This window comes from Hyperoodon ampullatus (genome assembly GCF_949752795.1).
Source record: "Hyperoodon ampullatus genome assembly, chromosome: 6".
NCBI lineage: Eukaryota > Metazoa > Chordata > Mammalia > Artiodactyla > Ziphiidae > Hyperoodon > Hyperoodon ampullatus.
The window spans coordinates 56974777-56989826 of NC_136919.1; the positions used below are offsets into that span (position 1 = coordinate 56974777).

General features: G+C 38.2%; 1 protein-coding gene across 3 annotated transcripts in view; it reads right to left on the bottom strand.

The window, feature by feature from the left end:
• FOCAD (focadhesin) overlaps nucleotides 1–15050 on the bottom strand; it is a gene marked incomplete at its 5' end in the record, with an annotated part of 286040 nt that overhangs the window by 239515 nt on the left and 31475 nt on the right. For all 3 annotated transcript variants that reach the window (XM_079706945.1, XM_079706946.1, XM_079706947.1), the window contains one exon: nucleotides 109–210. In XM_079706945.1, coding sequence (XP_079563071.1) covers nucleotides 109–210 — 102 coding nt within the window. The remainder of the gene's footprint in view (nucleotides 1–108; nucleotides 211–15050) is intronic.

Sequence of the window (15050 nt, forward strand, 5' to 3'; positions counted from 1 at the left end):
GACATTTCTTTACTTCAGGAGAAAACATTACAGTCAAAGCAGCTTAAAGAAAAACTCTAAAATTAGCATATACTATACATCTTCCTCATTTATTTTATTTTACATTACCTTTCAGGGCATTGCTGGAAAAAAGTTGTCAGCTGTTGCAAAAGTACTGGCCAGCAATCAGGTCTGTGTTCAAGCACAGTGATCAAAGGCTGAGGATGGTTTCTGAAAAACAGAAAGTCACATTGGAAGCTGTCATTTCAGGACTACACCTTCTTAATATCCAAATATATCTACAAAAAAACCACTACCATCTAGATTCAGAATTGTCATAAAAATATCATTTGCTGCATTTGTTGCAGAGTTGGCTCATTAGAACTATTTTTTTTCCTATATCTAATTCTTTTCCAGAAAAGAGAATAAACCCAGGTCTTAGAGACCCAAATCTGACAGAAGTCTCTGCCATTTAATAGCTCTGTGACTTTGACCAAGCTTCTCAATCCAGTAGCTCTTTCATATCCATCCCCTTGACTCCTGCATTCTTGGAAATCACTGGCCACCTCCTCCTCTTGCTGATCTCTTTCCAAACCTGGAAGGTTCCATTTCCTCTAACACTGCCCCAACCTGTAAGCACTATCTCTCCATCTCTGTTCCCACTTACCCCCATTTTTCTCAGTATATGGTTCTGTGTTTCCCCAGTATACTTAAGGTGAGAAAAAAGAAAATATTTCTCCCATATCAAATAACAAACTGCAAATTATAAATTCTTGAAATTTCTGTTGAACAAGGACAAATCTTTTATCTGGGCTACATCGATTAAGATACCTAAAAGACTATATAAAATAAAAGATCTGAAATGTGAAGGATCCTCATATAATGGGGTTTAAAAAAAAAGGAAAAAAGCACAAACAAATTATTTTAAATAGTTCAAAAAGTCTACTAGAAATTGTAAATTCATTAGCTTTTTAAACTATGAAGTACTAAACAAAGTTTTGATGTGGCTTTTTTTATTGTTAGTTTCAGGTGTACAGCAAACTGATTCAGTTATACATATATACATATGTATATATCTATATTCTTGATTTTTTTCCATTATAGGTTATTACAAGATATTGAATATAGTTTCCTGTGCTATACAGTAAATCCTTGTTATTTACCTATTTTATATATAGTAGTGTTCATCTATTAATCCCATACTCCCAATTTATCTCTCCCCTCTCTCTTCCCCTTTGATAACCATAAGTTTGTTTTTACGTCTGTGAGTCTGTTTCTGTTTTGTAAATAAGTTCATTTGTACTATTTTTTATTTTTTTTAAGATTTTTTTTGTTGTGTTGTGTTTTTTTTTGCGGTACGCAGACCTCTCACTGTTGTGGCCTCTCCCGTTGCGGAGCACAGGCTCCAGACACGCAGGCTCTGCGGCCATGGCTCACGGGCCCAGCTGCTCCGCGGCATGTGGGATCTTCCCGGACCGGGGCATGAACCCGTGTCCCCTGCATCGGCAGGTGGACTCTCAACCACTGCGCCACCAGGGAAGCCCTAAGATGTTTTTGATGTGGACCATTTTTAAAGTCTTTATTGAATTTGTTACAGTTTTGCTTCTGTTTTATGTTTTGGTTTTTTGGCTGTGAGGCATGTGGGAATCTTTGCTCCCCAACCAGGGATCAGACCCACACCTCTTGCTTTGGAAGGCAAAGTCTTAACCACTGGACCGATGGGAAGTCCCTGTACTGTTTTTTCAGATTCCACATATAAGGGATGTCATAGAATATTTGTCTTTCTCTGTCTGACTTACTTCACTTATATGATCATCTCTAGGTCCATCCATGTTGCTGCAAATGGAATTATTTCATTCTTCTTTTATTTTTTTAACTTTTAATTTTATTTTGTAGTTGATTAACAATGTTGTGTTAGTTCAGGTGTACAGCAAAGTGATTCAGTTATACATATACGTGTATCTATTCTTTTTCAAAGTTTTTTAAAAATTAAAAATGCTATTTGAAAAAAATTCAAAGCATATAGATGCATCTATCTTTTTTACATAAAAAGAATCATATGCATAATACTTTTCTTTAATCTTAATTTTTACCCCAATAATATAGCACTAGCAATGTTTAAAAAAAGAAAAAGATCAGTCACACCCAAATGATTTTTTAAAACAGCTTTCTTGGTGGTTCTCAAAATGGGACCGCTTTACCAGCAATATCAGCATCACCTGGGAACTTGTTAGAAATGAAAATAAATTCTCAGGCCTCAGCCAGACCTAATAAATAGCTCTCCAGCCAATTCTGATGCACTGCCATAAAGCAGTGGTGCTCAACCCTGGTTGCATGTTTGATTCATCTGTGGAGCTCTTTTTAAAATACCAATGCCCAGGCTTCAATTATACTGGGGTTGCTAGGAGTGGAGCCCATGCATTAGTAATTTTTAAAAACTCTTCCAGCAATTCCAATGTGTTGCCAGGTTGAAAACCGGTACAAGTGAAAAACCACAGAAGAGGGAGGTTAGGAGTTGGGAAGTTTTCTGATTTTTCTCTCTCTTAAACAGAAAAGTATGGCAGATACATCACACTGAAACCCTCATGTTAAACACCTCTCTGACACTACTACACGGTTTCTGGGTATTATAACACCATCTCTCTATTTTCTCCTCAACCTCACCTAATCTATTAGACACTAACTTCACATGCTGGCAGCCTCCTGTTTGTTAAAGCACAGGCTATTTCTGACTGATCAGATTACTGCCATTGCTAAGGGATTGCTCCAAGCAACTTTTTATGCCAAAACTCAAAGATCCTATCAAAATCACATTTCCAAATTCCAAACTCTTTGGCAGTTAAACCTATCTAGAATTTGCTTCTGCTCTAGTTGCTACAGATATGAAGACAAATGTTACAAATCCTTAAAGCCTCTCAGGTATGTCACATCAGCCAAACTTCTTAGATTATGAATTCAGTAGGTCATGTTCAAGTAAACATGAATAAAAAGGAAAGAACAGCAACTGCAATTATTTTAGCTATGGGTTTTCCTTCTGACAAGCACCATATTGAAATGAGGAGCATCAGATATGACCATCTATTAATCCTCCAGCTAATGGTGGCATTCATGACTATTTAAGAAGAAAATCCAACAAGTTGCCACATAGTTTTTGTGTGATCATAAAGAACTTCAGTGCTTTGCAATACTCTTATCTTATAAGTCACCCTCTAACTCTTCCCACCCCTCAATTCCCACCCCCAAAAACTGTCAAGAATCTATCTCCTGTTTAAAAACTGTTAAGAGGGCTTCCCTGGTGGTGCAGTGGTTGAGAGTCCGCCTGCCGATGCAGGGGACATGGGTTCGTGCCCCGGTCCAGGAGGATCCCACGTGCCGCGGAGCGGCTGGGCCCGTGAGCCATGGCCGCTGAGCCTGTGTGTCCGGAGCCTGTGCTCCGCAACGGGAAAGGCCACAACAGTGAGAGGCCCGTGTACCGCAAAAAATAAATAAATAAAAACTGTTAAGAATCTATCTCCTTTTAAAAACAGTTTTGTCCTGGGCTTCCCTGGTGGCGCAGTGGTTGAGAGTCCGCCTGCTGATGCAGGGGACACGGGCTCGTGCCCCGGTCCGGGAGGATCCCGCATGCCGCGGAGCGGCTGGGCCCGTGAGCCATGGTCGCTGAGCCTGCGCGTCCGGAGCCTGTGCTCTGCAACGGGAGAGGCCACAACAGTGAGAGACCCGTGTACCACAAAAAAAAAAAACCAGTCTTGTCCAGATTAAATCAGATCAACAGAGGTAAGAGATAGTAATTTTAAAGTAGGATTAGGAATGATGCATATATAGCAAACAACTCTGTTATAATTTAGCTTCTACCTCACTGGAATTGTGGGACCCACTCTGCTTTGTTGCATGAAGTTGAAGGCCCACTTTGCTAGCACTGGGGTTCAGCAAATTCTTTTTAGTATCTCAGACTTAAAACTCTAAAGATGAGATTAAGAAGAATATAAAATAGGGATTTATCCAGATTAATTACTGACTTAGACATTTGGATAATTAACTTTTCCAGAGAATTGATTATGTCAGATCCAAGTGGAAATACTGTAGGAATAATATACAATATTGATTCCAAGAAGTTAAAAACCTCAAGGGAGAAAGGAAGTCCAAATTAAAAACGTTGAATATTACTACTGATTAACATTGATTACCAATATTATACTATTTCAACTGAGTACAACTAACTTAAAATCAATTATAACTGCCAAAATTTTGTTTTAATACTTTGAGCAAAGAATGAATTTGAAGCAAAGAGCTAAATTCTCCCTTGTGAATCATCAAATTGGTATGTGAATGTACATATAAAATAATATGTAAAGCCTTATGCTTTATAGAATGGAGAGTTTTTAATTCAATATACTTTATCGTGCAACTGCCATACATGAGGGGTTCTCAATCTTGGCACTATTGACATTTGGAATCAGATAATTCTTTGTTGTTGGCATTGTTCAATGCACTATAGGATGTTTAATAGCATTCCTGACCTCTAGCCACTAGATGCTAATAGCATTCAACCTAGGCACATGACGATCGAAAATGTCTCCAGACATTACCAAGTGTTCCCTGGGGCCACAGTTGTCCCTGGTTAAGAACCACTGCACTAGGTAAAATGGCAAGCACTATGAGGCACAAAACTCACAAAAACATGGTACTAGCCCTGAGTTATTCAAAAAGACTATTATCCCACCTTCATCCTTCTTTATACTGAACCAAAAGCAATCGATTATGCTCAAAATTTGAAGATTCTTATGGAAATATAACCATCAAATATTAACATTAGATGCACAAGAGTAACAGTAGAGTAGAAACTAGAAGACTTAAAATGGAAAACAAATGTAAAATTCTTCCTTTGCAAAACATAGAAGCATGTTCCAAAATAAACAAACAGCATTAAATATTATGCATGCTAATTTGGTATGATAGAAAATAGAGTTATTTTCCATTTAAAATATTATAATTAGAGCATTAAAAATGTCATAAGGAAAGCAATTATACTCCAATAAAGATGTTTAAAAAAAAAGTCATAAGGTTAAGTATAGTTCACTCCTGAAATATTCAAGGATTGATTCTTAAATTAATGGATTATTCAAGATTTTTCTTTTCTTTCTTCTCACTCACTGCTTGTTAGCCACTTCTTTCAAGTACCTCACTTCTTTCAAGTACCTCCAACTGAGAAAGGTCAAGGTAAATGGAAGAATCCACAATTTAAAGTAAATTTTGCTCTTCATTAGAAGTTCTGTTGATCAAAAAAAGAAATAACGTGGTACAAAAGAACACCAAAACAAAACCTGGGTTATGCCTTAAAATGTCAATTATACCCAAACTTGGTATTCAAGGCATAAAGAGTAAGTTGCCTAAAACACTTTATTCAAAGTGATAGATGGGTTGAACATACAATCAACCTGATCACTTGTAAAGCAAACAGTGACAGACAATAGGCTCTACAATTATGAAAAACAAACACAAATGTGGGACACTGAAATCATTATTATTATTTATATAAGCAGGGCCTACATAGCGTCATCCAAATCATTTACTGTTATGCTGCCACAACCATGTCTCAGAAGAAAAACTAGAAGTGGAGAGGTGACGTGAAATAGTGGAGGGAAAACATTGAATTAAAAGAGTCAAGAGTTCCAAATTCACATTCTGTCTCTGCAACAAACTGTGTAATCTCAAGCAAGAGAATTAACCTCTCTTGGGCAAAGTTTCTTCATCTGTAAAATGAGGAAATCAGACTAAGTACCTTCCAGTGCTAAAGTTATAGAACCCAGGTCACCCATTAAAGCCCTAATCTTCATACTGCTCGGGACCAGAGGTGGAACCAAATCCTGTAAAGGCAGAAACCAATAAAGATGGCTCTCAACTATTAATAATTCTATGCCAAGCTTAAACGGCTTTAAAGCCAACGTCTAATAAAATCTAAGGCCTCAAAACAGAGGTCTCCTATTTTTATCTCAAAGAAATAAAGCATCCTATATTTTTTACTTCAGAGAGAAATGCAGTGCTATATCCAGAATAAGCCCACAGAAAATTTTAAATCAAGATTTCCTAACTCTTGAGACATCCAGTAGATTCTGTTTTCTTCTTAAAAGAGAATAACATTGTTTCTAAAATTGAAATCAATACAAACCAGGCAATCAGGTCACCCTTCATTGGCCTCTAGTGCCTCTAATTTCTCCTTCACTGTGTGGTTATTATTGTTGTTGCTGTTGTTGTTGTTTTTCTGCCATAGATGAGCCAATTTGTTGTATGTTCTTTGGCACTTTCCCATTTCATGATTTGTAAATGTTTTAACTGCCATTTTAAGTAAAGCATTTAATACAGTAACTAGCACACAGAATATTCCATAAATGGGGTACTATTATGATTATCATGCAGGTAAATTTTTATCTTAAACTAGAGCATAAGCAGCTTGAAAGCTGGGTGTCTATCTTCTTACTCTTATGTTTCCCTTTCAGTGCCAAACGCACATCTAAAATAAATGTTAACAAACACACACTTTCCCCAAAGCACCTTTTTAAACTCTTTGAATGGATCATGAAAAACCAACATCGCAACCCCTCTAAGTACATTGTTTCAAAGTCCACATTGTTCGGAGAAAAAAAGCACAGAGGAAGCATGCAGAGTTGGTACCTAATACTTCAGGGCTCCCTGCCCTTTAATAACATTGTCAACAACACAGAGCAGTACATGGATCTTAGCAGAATGGAGCGGGGGAGGGAGTAAATGATAAATTCGTGGTTCCACTAGACTAGCGCAGAGACAACGATAAAATAAGGTATGTAACTAGATTCACCTTTCCAAGTATAAATACATCAATCTTAATAGAAAAGAGGGAGCAAAAAAAAAAAAAATTAGTCTTGTAGTAGGCAAAAAGCAAAAGTTACTTGTAACCTTTAGGTCACCTCAACCTTTCTGCTACATCTCTGAATGTAGGAAAGCTATGATTTGATTTACATCTTAAATTCAGCGACAGACACAGATTGCCTTTTCTGTGTGAGGAAACAATGCCTGCAGTCACCATGCATTTTCCTGTATGCAGCTGTGACCCTGGCACTTTCAGAAGCATAGCATAGCACTTACTACATCAAATACGCATTTTAAAAGCATTTCTCTACCTGCTCTGAATTTTGATTTGAAAGAGCTGGTTAGAAGCCAAAGTGGGATTAAAAAAAAAAAAAGCTCCGCAGATTTTAAGATAAAAAATGCATAATAGGGACTTCCCTGGTGGCTCAGTGGTTAAGAATCCACCTGCCAATGCAGGGGACAAGGATTCGATCCCTGGTCCAGGAAGATCCCACATTCCTCGGAGCAACTAAGCCCATGCGCCACAACTACTGAGCCTGCGCTCTAGAGCCCATGAACCACAACTACTGGGCCCGTGCACCGCAGCTGCTGAAGCCTGCGCCCCTAGAGCCTGTGCTCCGCAACAGGAGAGGCCACCGCAGTGAGAGGCCCACTCACTGCAGCGAGGAGTGGTCCTCGCTCGCCACAATTGGAGAAAGCCTGTGCGCAGCAACGAAGACCCAACTCAGCCAAAAAAAAAAAAAAAAGCATAATAAAAATTGTTAAGACTCCACAATGAATATTACTATAAAAAATAAAAATTAAACAATAATTGTGAATCATTATCTATCCTATAGAGTCTTAAGACAATGCATTTCATCCTTTCCAGAAAAAGAAGACTTGGAGCAAAAATTATTTCAATTCTGACATTTTTGACTAATTTTCTTTTTTCTTTAGGTCTATAACACAGATAGGGAAAAGATAAGATCTCTTTGAAAAGAGACTTCATATCACAATGGTTCTGCCCTCACAATGAACCTTTCCCAGGATCCCTATTTTGAGAGGCAGGATTTTAATGCAAAGGTGTCTGCCAATGTCAGAAGTCTGGAACTATTTTAGGTATAAGGTGATGGCTGGGGGGAAACACACAGATATGGAGGGGTCCAAAACGTCTATTACTAAGTTACGTCCTTGATTGGGGGGGGGGGCAGGAAACTAGAGATAAGATAAATAGGCTAAGGCAAAAATTACAACATTTTATGCTCTTCAAGACATTTATCAGCAAATTACCATATCAATTTTCAAATTAAGCATGCACACTTAGAAGAACTTATAAAATATTTTCTAGTGGCAATTGCTAACTGGAAGATTGTATAATATGTATAGATTATTATTTAGGTCTGATTTTAAATCCCAAGTGTAAACTCCAGGTGACTGGAACCATAAACTGTGAACAAAGACCTCCCTGGGTGGGAAAGAGGAGAGAAAAGAGGAAGTGAAAACAGAAGCAAAACATGCAATGCCACAGAATCAAACTGCAACAAGACAGATGGGGGACTTCCCTGGAAGTCCAGTGGTTAAGACTCTACGCTTCTACTTCTGGGGACTCAGGTTCAAACCCTGGTTGGGGAACTAAGGTCCCACATGCCAAAAAATAAAAAAGACAGATGGCCCTTGGAACGTATTATTGGCTATGCTTCCCCGATTACTGCCCTAGCTTCTTTCTTATCCTCAACTCTACTGAGCTTTCTCAGGGACAGATCTGACACTGATACCCCCTTCTTTCCCACCTTCTTTTTCCTAATTTCTGTAAAAAATTTCATTTATCCATTAAAGCAAGAATTCACAAGCCCTCTGAAATTATATGCAAAATTTTGAGTACATGTACCTGTGTACATTTTCTAGGGGAAGGTACAAAACTTTTATGAGATTCTCAAAGAAGGTCCTGACCTCCCCTCCAAAAAAGGGTAAGTGCTAGTAAATTAAAGCTAAGTATACCTAGGGTAATTACTGCAATTCAGCCTTGTTAAACTCCTGCTTCCAAAAAAAACTATAAAGTATGCTTCTATTTCCCAAAAAATGTTATATATGATGTGCCTAGAAATGGTGGCCCCCAACTACTGAAGTTTTTGTAACTTCAGCAAAATAAAACATATTAATGCGTTCTAATGGTTCCAAACACTATGGCAGCTTGACTGTAAAGTACAGACAACTTAATAATGGTGTCATGCTTCCTTTATGCTAAATAAAACCAAACATCTACATCTCAGGAGATCCCTTTAGATAATATATTCAACTGTTGAAATAATCAGCGTCCCAAAAAGCAAAATGCTTATTTTGACAACAGAAACATATGACAATAGCTGATGGTCAAAAAATCAAAAAAACACTTGATTTTTTTTCAAGTGTTACAGGATTCTAAGCAACCTCATTAAGAAACAATAAATGCAATAAGGAAATGTGCATATAAATGAAAAACAATAACAACTACTCTTAATTATAGAAAAGGAGGTTTATTTTCAGGAACTTAGGAAAAGTAGCTTACCTCCAGAAATAAATGTAAAAGGGAATAACACTGAAAATTCATTGGACTTGGTAAGTATACAAAAATATTACAGAATAAATAAAATGTGATATATCCACACAGTAAAATGTTATTCAGCCATAAAAGGAATGAAGTACTAAATCATGCTACAATGTAGATGAACCTTAAAAACATTATGCTATGTGGAAGAAGCCAGACATAAAAGGCCACATATTGTATGGTTTTATTTACATGAAATGTCCAGAAGAGGCAAATCCAAAGATAGAAAAGCAAGCAGTGTTTTATATCTATAGTAGGCGGTATTAGAGAAAGACTGCTAATAAGTATGGGGCTTCTTTTGGGGGTGATAAAAATGTTCTGGAATTAGATAGTGGTATAGTTGAACAACTTTGTGAGTATAATAAAAACCACTGACTTGTACACTTTAAAAGGGTAATTTTATGGTATACAAATTATATCTCAATCAAAAAGGCATTAAAAATATTCCAAACTTAACTCAGCCATACATTATTTTAAAGTTAATTAACCTCTTTCAATTTTAGAAAAATTCATATGTATCATGTGAAGTATACTGCCAATATAAATAATCATAATAACTTGGATTTCCCTTACAAAGAAAATAAGTTCAAATCAGAATCTCATTTATTACCTCAATATCCATGGTTGATATCTTAATTGTGCCCATTTTAAAGATGCAGATGTAGGAGGAAAGAAAGTTAACTGTCTTTGTCTAATGTCACTATGAAATAATATAACATTGTTCAGTGTTTTAACCATTTGTCCAGTGATTTCCAAACCTATTTCCACACCAGAATCTCGAGACTTTTAAAAAATACATGGATTCTACGTACCCACACTGGCTCCCACCCAAGCCTTCTAAATCAGAATCTATAGAGGTGGGGCTTCAGAATCTATAGATTAAGTGAATTCCCAGGGATTCCTACTATGTCCACATCTAAAGCATATCTATATCTCCACTGCCACTAGTAAATCTGAAGGGAGTGGTAGAGTTGGGAAATCACCATTTTGAAAGTATCACAGTGAAAATTAATGGGGGGGGCAGCTGTGAGTTTAACAAGGAACAGGATATTTGCATGGTCTCGTAGCATCTTCCCCAAAGACTGCTTAAGTTACAAGAAGAAGATGATAACGATACAGTAGAGAAACCAGACATCACCTTGATGGAGTAATCAAAATTAAAATCACCAGTGAGGGGCAAGATGGACATCAGCGTCTCCAGATATGATATCCTGAGAAAGACATAGCATCACTTTTATAGTATTCAAAAATGTCAATGTTATAAAAGATAAAGGATGAGAAATTTTCCAAATAGTGTCAAATTTTAAAAGACTAAAAAGATATGACAATTAAATGTAATATATGATCCTAAACTAGAGCCCATACACTAAAAATAAAAAGGAAAAAGGTATGAAAGGACATTATTAAAACAAATGGCAAAACTGGAATACGGACCATAGATAAAAGTATTATACCAATGTTAAATTTTCTTGATTTGATAACTGCACTCTGGTTATATATGAGAATATCCTTGTTCTTAGAAAGCATACCCTACTGAATATATGTAATCTACTCTCAAATATTTTTTTAATTATACAGAGAGACGGATAGGATAATGCAAATGTGGCAAAGGGTAAAAAAATTGATGAATCTGGGTAAATGGCATATGGAAATTTTTTGTACTATTCTTGCACCTTTTCTGGAACTTTAAAATTCTTTCAAAATAAGTTTAAAAATAAAACCTTCAATGACTTCCCACTACTCTTTTTTTTAAATAAATTTATTTATTTATTTATTTTTGGCTGCGTGGGGTCTTCGTTGCTGCGCACAGGTTTTCCCTAGTTACGTCAAGCGGGGGCTACTCTTCGTTGCGGTGCACAGGCTTCTCATTGCAGTGGCTTCTCTTGTTGCAGAGCTTGGGCTATAGGCACGCAGGCTTCAGTAGTTGTGGCGCACAGGCTCAGTAGCTGTGGCACACGGGCTTAGTGGCTCCAAGGCATGTGGAATCTTCCCAGACCAGGGATCGAACCTGTGTCCCCTGCATTGGCAGGCAGGTTCTAAACCACTGCGCCACCAGGGAAGTCCCCCCACTACTCTTTAAAGATAGCCCGAAGTCTTTGCCATGGTCTTGCATCTTCTAAGCCATGCCCACCTCCCCTGGGCCTCTGTCTTGGCCTCTCCCTCCCTTGAACACTAAGCTCCTGGCACCCAGCCTCCTGTTAGTTCTCCTGGGGCACCAGGCTCTCTCACACAGCAGCAGCTAGGCACATGCTTTTCCCTAGATCTAGAAATGCTCTTCCTGCACTCTTCGCATGGGTGACTCCATCTCACACACCAAAATGGGTATAAGAGAAAGTGCAAAAAGGGCTTAATGCTAAGAAGAAGCTAGTTGTCAAAATTAAAACTGGAGCTACATTTTGACATCCACAACTACAAACTGGTCGTAGTGCACTTTGTGTCAGTATTTACCTTGGGACTTTCTCTTGTTTCTGTTTGATGGCCCTAAGGAATGAATGTATTTGCCTTAAGAGATAAGTGGGAAAAAAAACAAAAACGGTATGAATCACAAAGTACCTCAGCCTTTTGGACACACATCTTTAAGTTCTTAAAACTTCAGCCTTTTGGACACACACCTTTAAGTTCTTAAAACTAACTCTCCATCTAAATAAACTCATAACACTGCACAAACAGATGCACAAATACACAAAGAGTACATAACTTTCATCTACTCAGGGTATCACCATCCATCACTATTGGCCTTATCACCCATCTCAGAGCACACCATCTGCCAAAAACATTTAATATTCCCTTATTTCAGAAAGTACAGCTTGATGTTGATCAGACCAACCCTTTCCACAAAGAAGATTCTCAACATTTGATATTTGTACATGTCAGCCACTGTCTGGCACATCAGAATGATGCACAAATTCTGGAACAAGCAGTTACTGCTCATGAATTCACAGCTATTTCCTCACTTTAGCTGAGGGAAGAGAGATCTTAAAAAGATTGCCATAATATGAATACGCAGAGGAAAAATTAAAAGCAAAAGTACATGATAAAAGTTTAAGGGAAAAAATGGCATATTAGAGAGAAAATGAGCCTCTAATAATTTATGAATCATAAAAATTTAGTTTCGTCATTCTTGCTTGCAACCAAACTACCAGGCAAATGTTGGTTCTCTGCTGCACTTCCCATATGGTCAATGTTAGAGAATGTTGAAATAACTTAAACATAGTGTGTTATTAAAAAGTGGAGTTCAAACTAACCGAAAGAAAATTCAGACCAAACAAAAAGGGCACGGGAAAAATAAGCCTAAAGTAAAGGATATCTTACTGGTCGCTTTTTTTTTTTTTTTTAACTGATTAGTATAAAAATTGTTCACAGGGTGGGAATGTAAATTGATACAGCCACTATGGAGAACAGTATGGAGGTTCCTTAAAAGACGAAAAATAGAACTACCATACGACCCAGCAATCCCACTACTGGGCATATACCCTGAGAAAACCATAATTCAAAAAGAGTCATATACCACAATGTTCATTGCAGCTCTATCTACAATAGCCAGGACATGGAAGCAACCTAAGTGTCCATCGACAGATGAATGGATAAAGATGTGGCACGTATATACAATGGAATATTACTCAGCCATAAAAAGAAACAAAATTGAGTTATTTGTAGTCAGGTGAATGGACCTAGAGACTGTCATACAGAGTGAAGTAAGTCAGAAAGAAAAACAAATACCGTATGCTAACACATATATATGGAATCTTAAAAAAAATGGTTCTGAAGAACCTAGGGGCAGGACAGGAATAAAGACGCAGACATAGAGAATGGACTTGAGGACATGGGGAGGGGAAATGGTAAGCTGGGACAAAGTGAGAGAGTGGCATGGACTTATATATACTACCAAACGTAAAATAGACAGCTAGTGGGAAGCAGCCTCATAGCACAGGGAGATCAGCTCGGTGCTTTGTGACCACCTAGAGGGGTGGGATAGAGAGGGTGGGAGGGAGATGCAAAAGGGAGGGGATATGGGGATATATGTATATGTATAGCTGATTCACTTTGTTATAAAGCAGAAACTAACACACCATTGTAAAGCAATTATACTCCAATAAAAATGTTTAAAAAAAATTGTTCACAGGTAAAAAAGGGCTTTTAAAGTTTTTGAAAACAGTTAAATGCCTAAACCAGAGGTCACAAACTATTGCTCTTGGATTGCATCCTGTGAGCAAACGTGTTCCGTCTGCCTACCCTGTATTTTCAAAACTTGGAATTGCTTTCCAACATTTATTAGTGAGGATATTTCATATAAAATGTTATTAATATTGAAAGATCTGAAGGTCTGGCAACAATGAAGCCCCACTGCCTCACTGCAACAATTGGCCAGTAGTTCTCAGTTGAACCAGCACACTGGAAACCATCTAGGAAGCTTTGAAAAATTACCAATGCTTGAGGCTGACCCCTACTCATTCTAGGGAGAGCCCAGGCAACTAATATATTTAAAAGCTCCTCAGAAGGCTCTAACGGTGCAACCAGAATTGAGACTCCTGGGCCTAGAGTTTTAGACTTGACATATGCTCTTCGTTTAATCACAGCAGTCAAATGTGCTTCACTGTTCTTCCAGTTTACCCCCATCCTAAAAGGCACTGGGAATTGAAACTCCATTTAAATATCCCCATTTAATCTTGTTTAAGCCACTGAACTATAGAAGGGTCCAGTGATGCAAAATGAACTTTATTGGCTACACACACTCTAATCTGATGTATCTCAAAGTACGGTGGGTAGGTCACTTCTGTATCCAAATCTCTTGTTAAAGTGCATGTTCCAGACACATATATGAAAAACTCTGAGCAAGAGCTCCTTATGCACTGTAACACTAAAAACCATCCTTGGTTTGTAGAACAGTGCTGACGGCTCTCTTCCCCTCCTGTTCCTACCAGCGTCTACTGTCTGACCATGCAGAACACTAACTTGTTGGGTCATGGAATTACTCATTGAACAGACAGCAGTGAGGTTTAAATCTCACTTGCATCCACACTTGGCTTGCTCTCATTGGATTGCTTTCCCATTAGAATTGCTGTTTGGTTCTGCCCTCGGACTCTCTAATGTCCATGGTAGACGCAGTAAGATGAACTTGGTGCCTCGGTGCCTAAGTTAGGAGCAAACAAACCTTTTGCCCTCCTAATAGGGAACAGAGGCCAGGAGACATGATTAACCACTCAAGATCCCTCCCAGTCTACCCCAAGGGGCTCCCTGCAGCTAAGTACTACTAAGTTCACATATGGTACCACTAAGTTCCCAGGGGCTCAAGCAATATTTCTCAAGCATGATCCACAAATGACCTATATCCATCACCCAGCAGCTGTATTCCTGAGTCTCAGTGCAAAACCTACTGAATGAATGAGACTCTCTGGCAAGTGGGCTTGAGAAGCTGTACTCCTAACAAGCTCCCCAGGTGGTTCTTAGGCACAGGAAGTTTGAGAGCCACTGAGCTCTGGGTTCAACAAAGAGAAGACCCGCTCTAAAGTTCCTTCAGGAAAGTCACAGGAACCAAGGGAAGCCACTGGCTAACATTCTGGGTCCTCACATATCCCTCTCTCTTCACTCCCCAACTGGAACACCTTAAGCAATTCAGGGCAGACCCATTTAAAATGACAACATAAATATCCAGAAAAGGAATAGC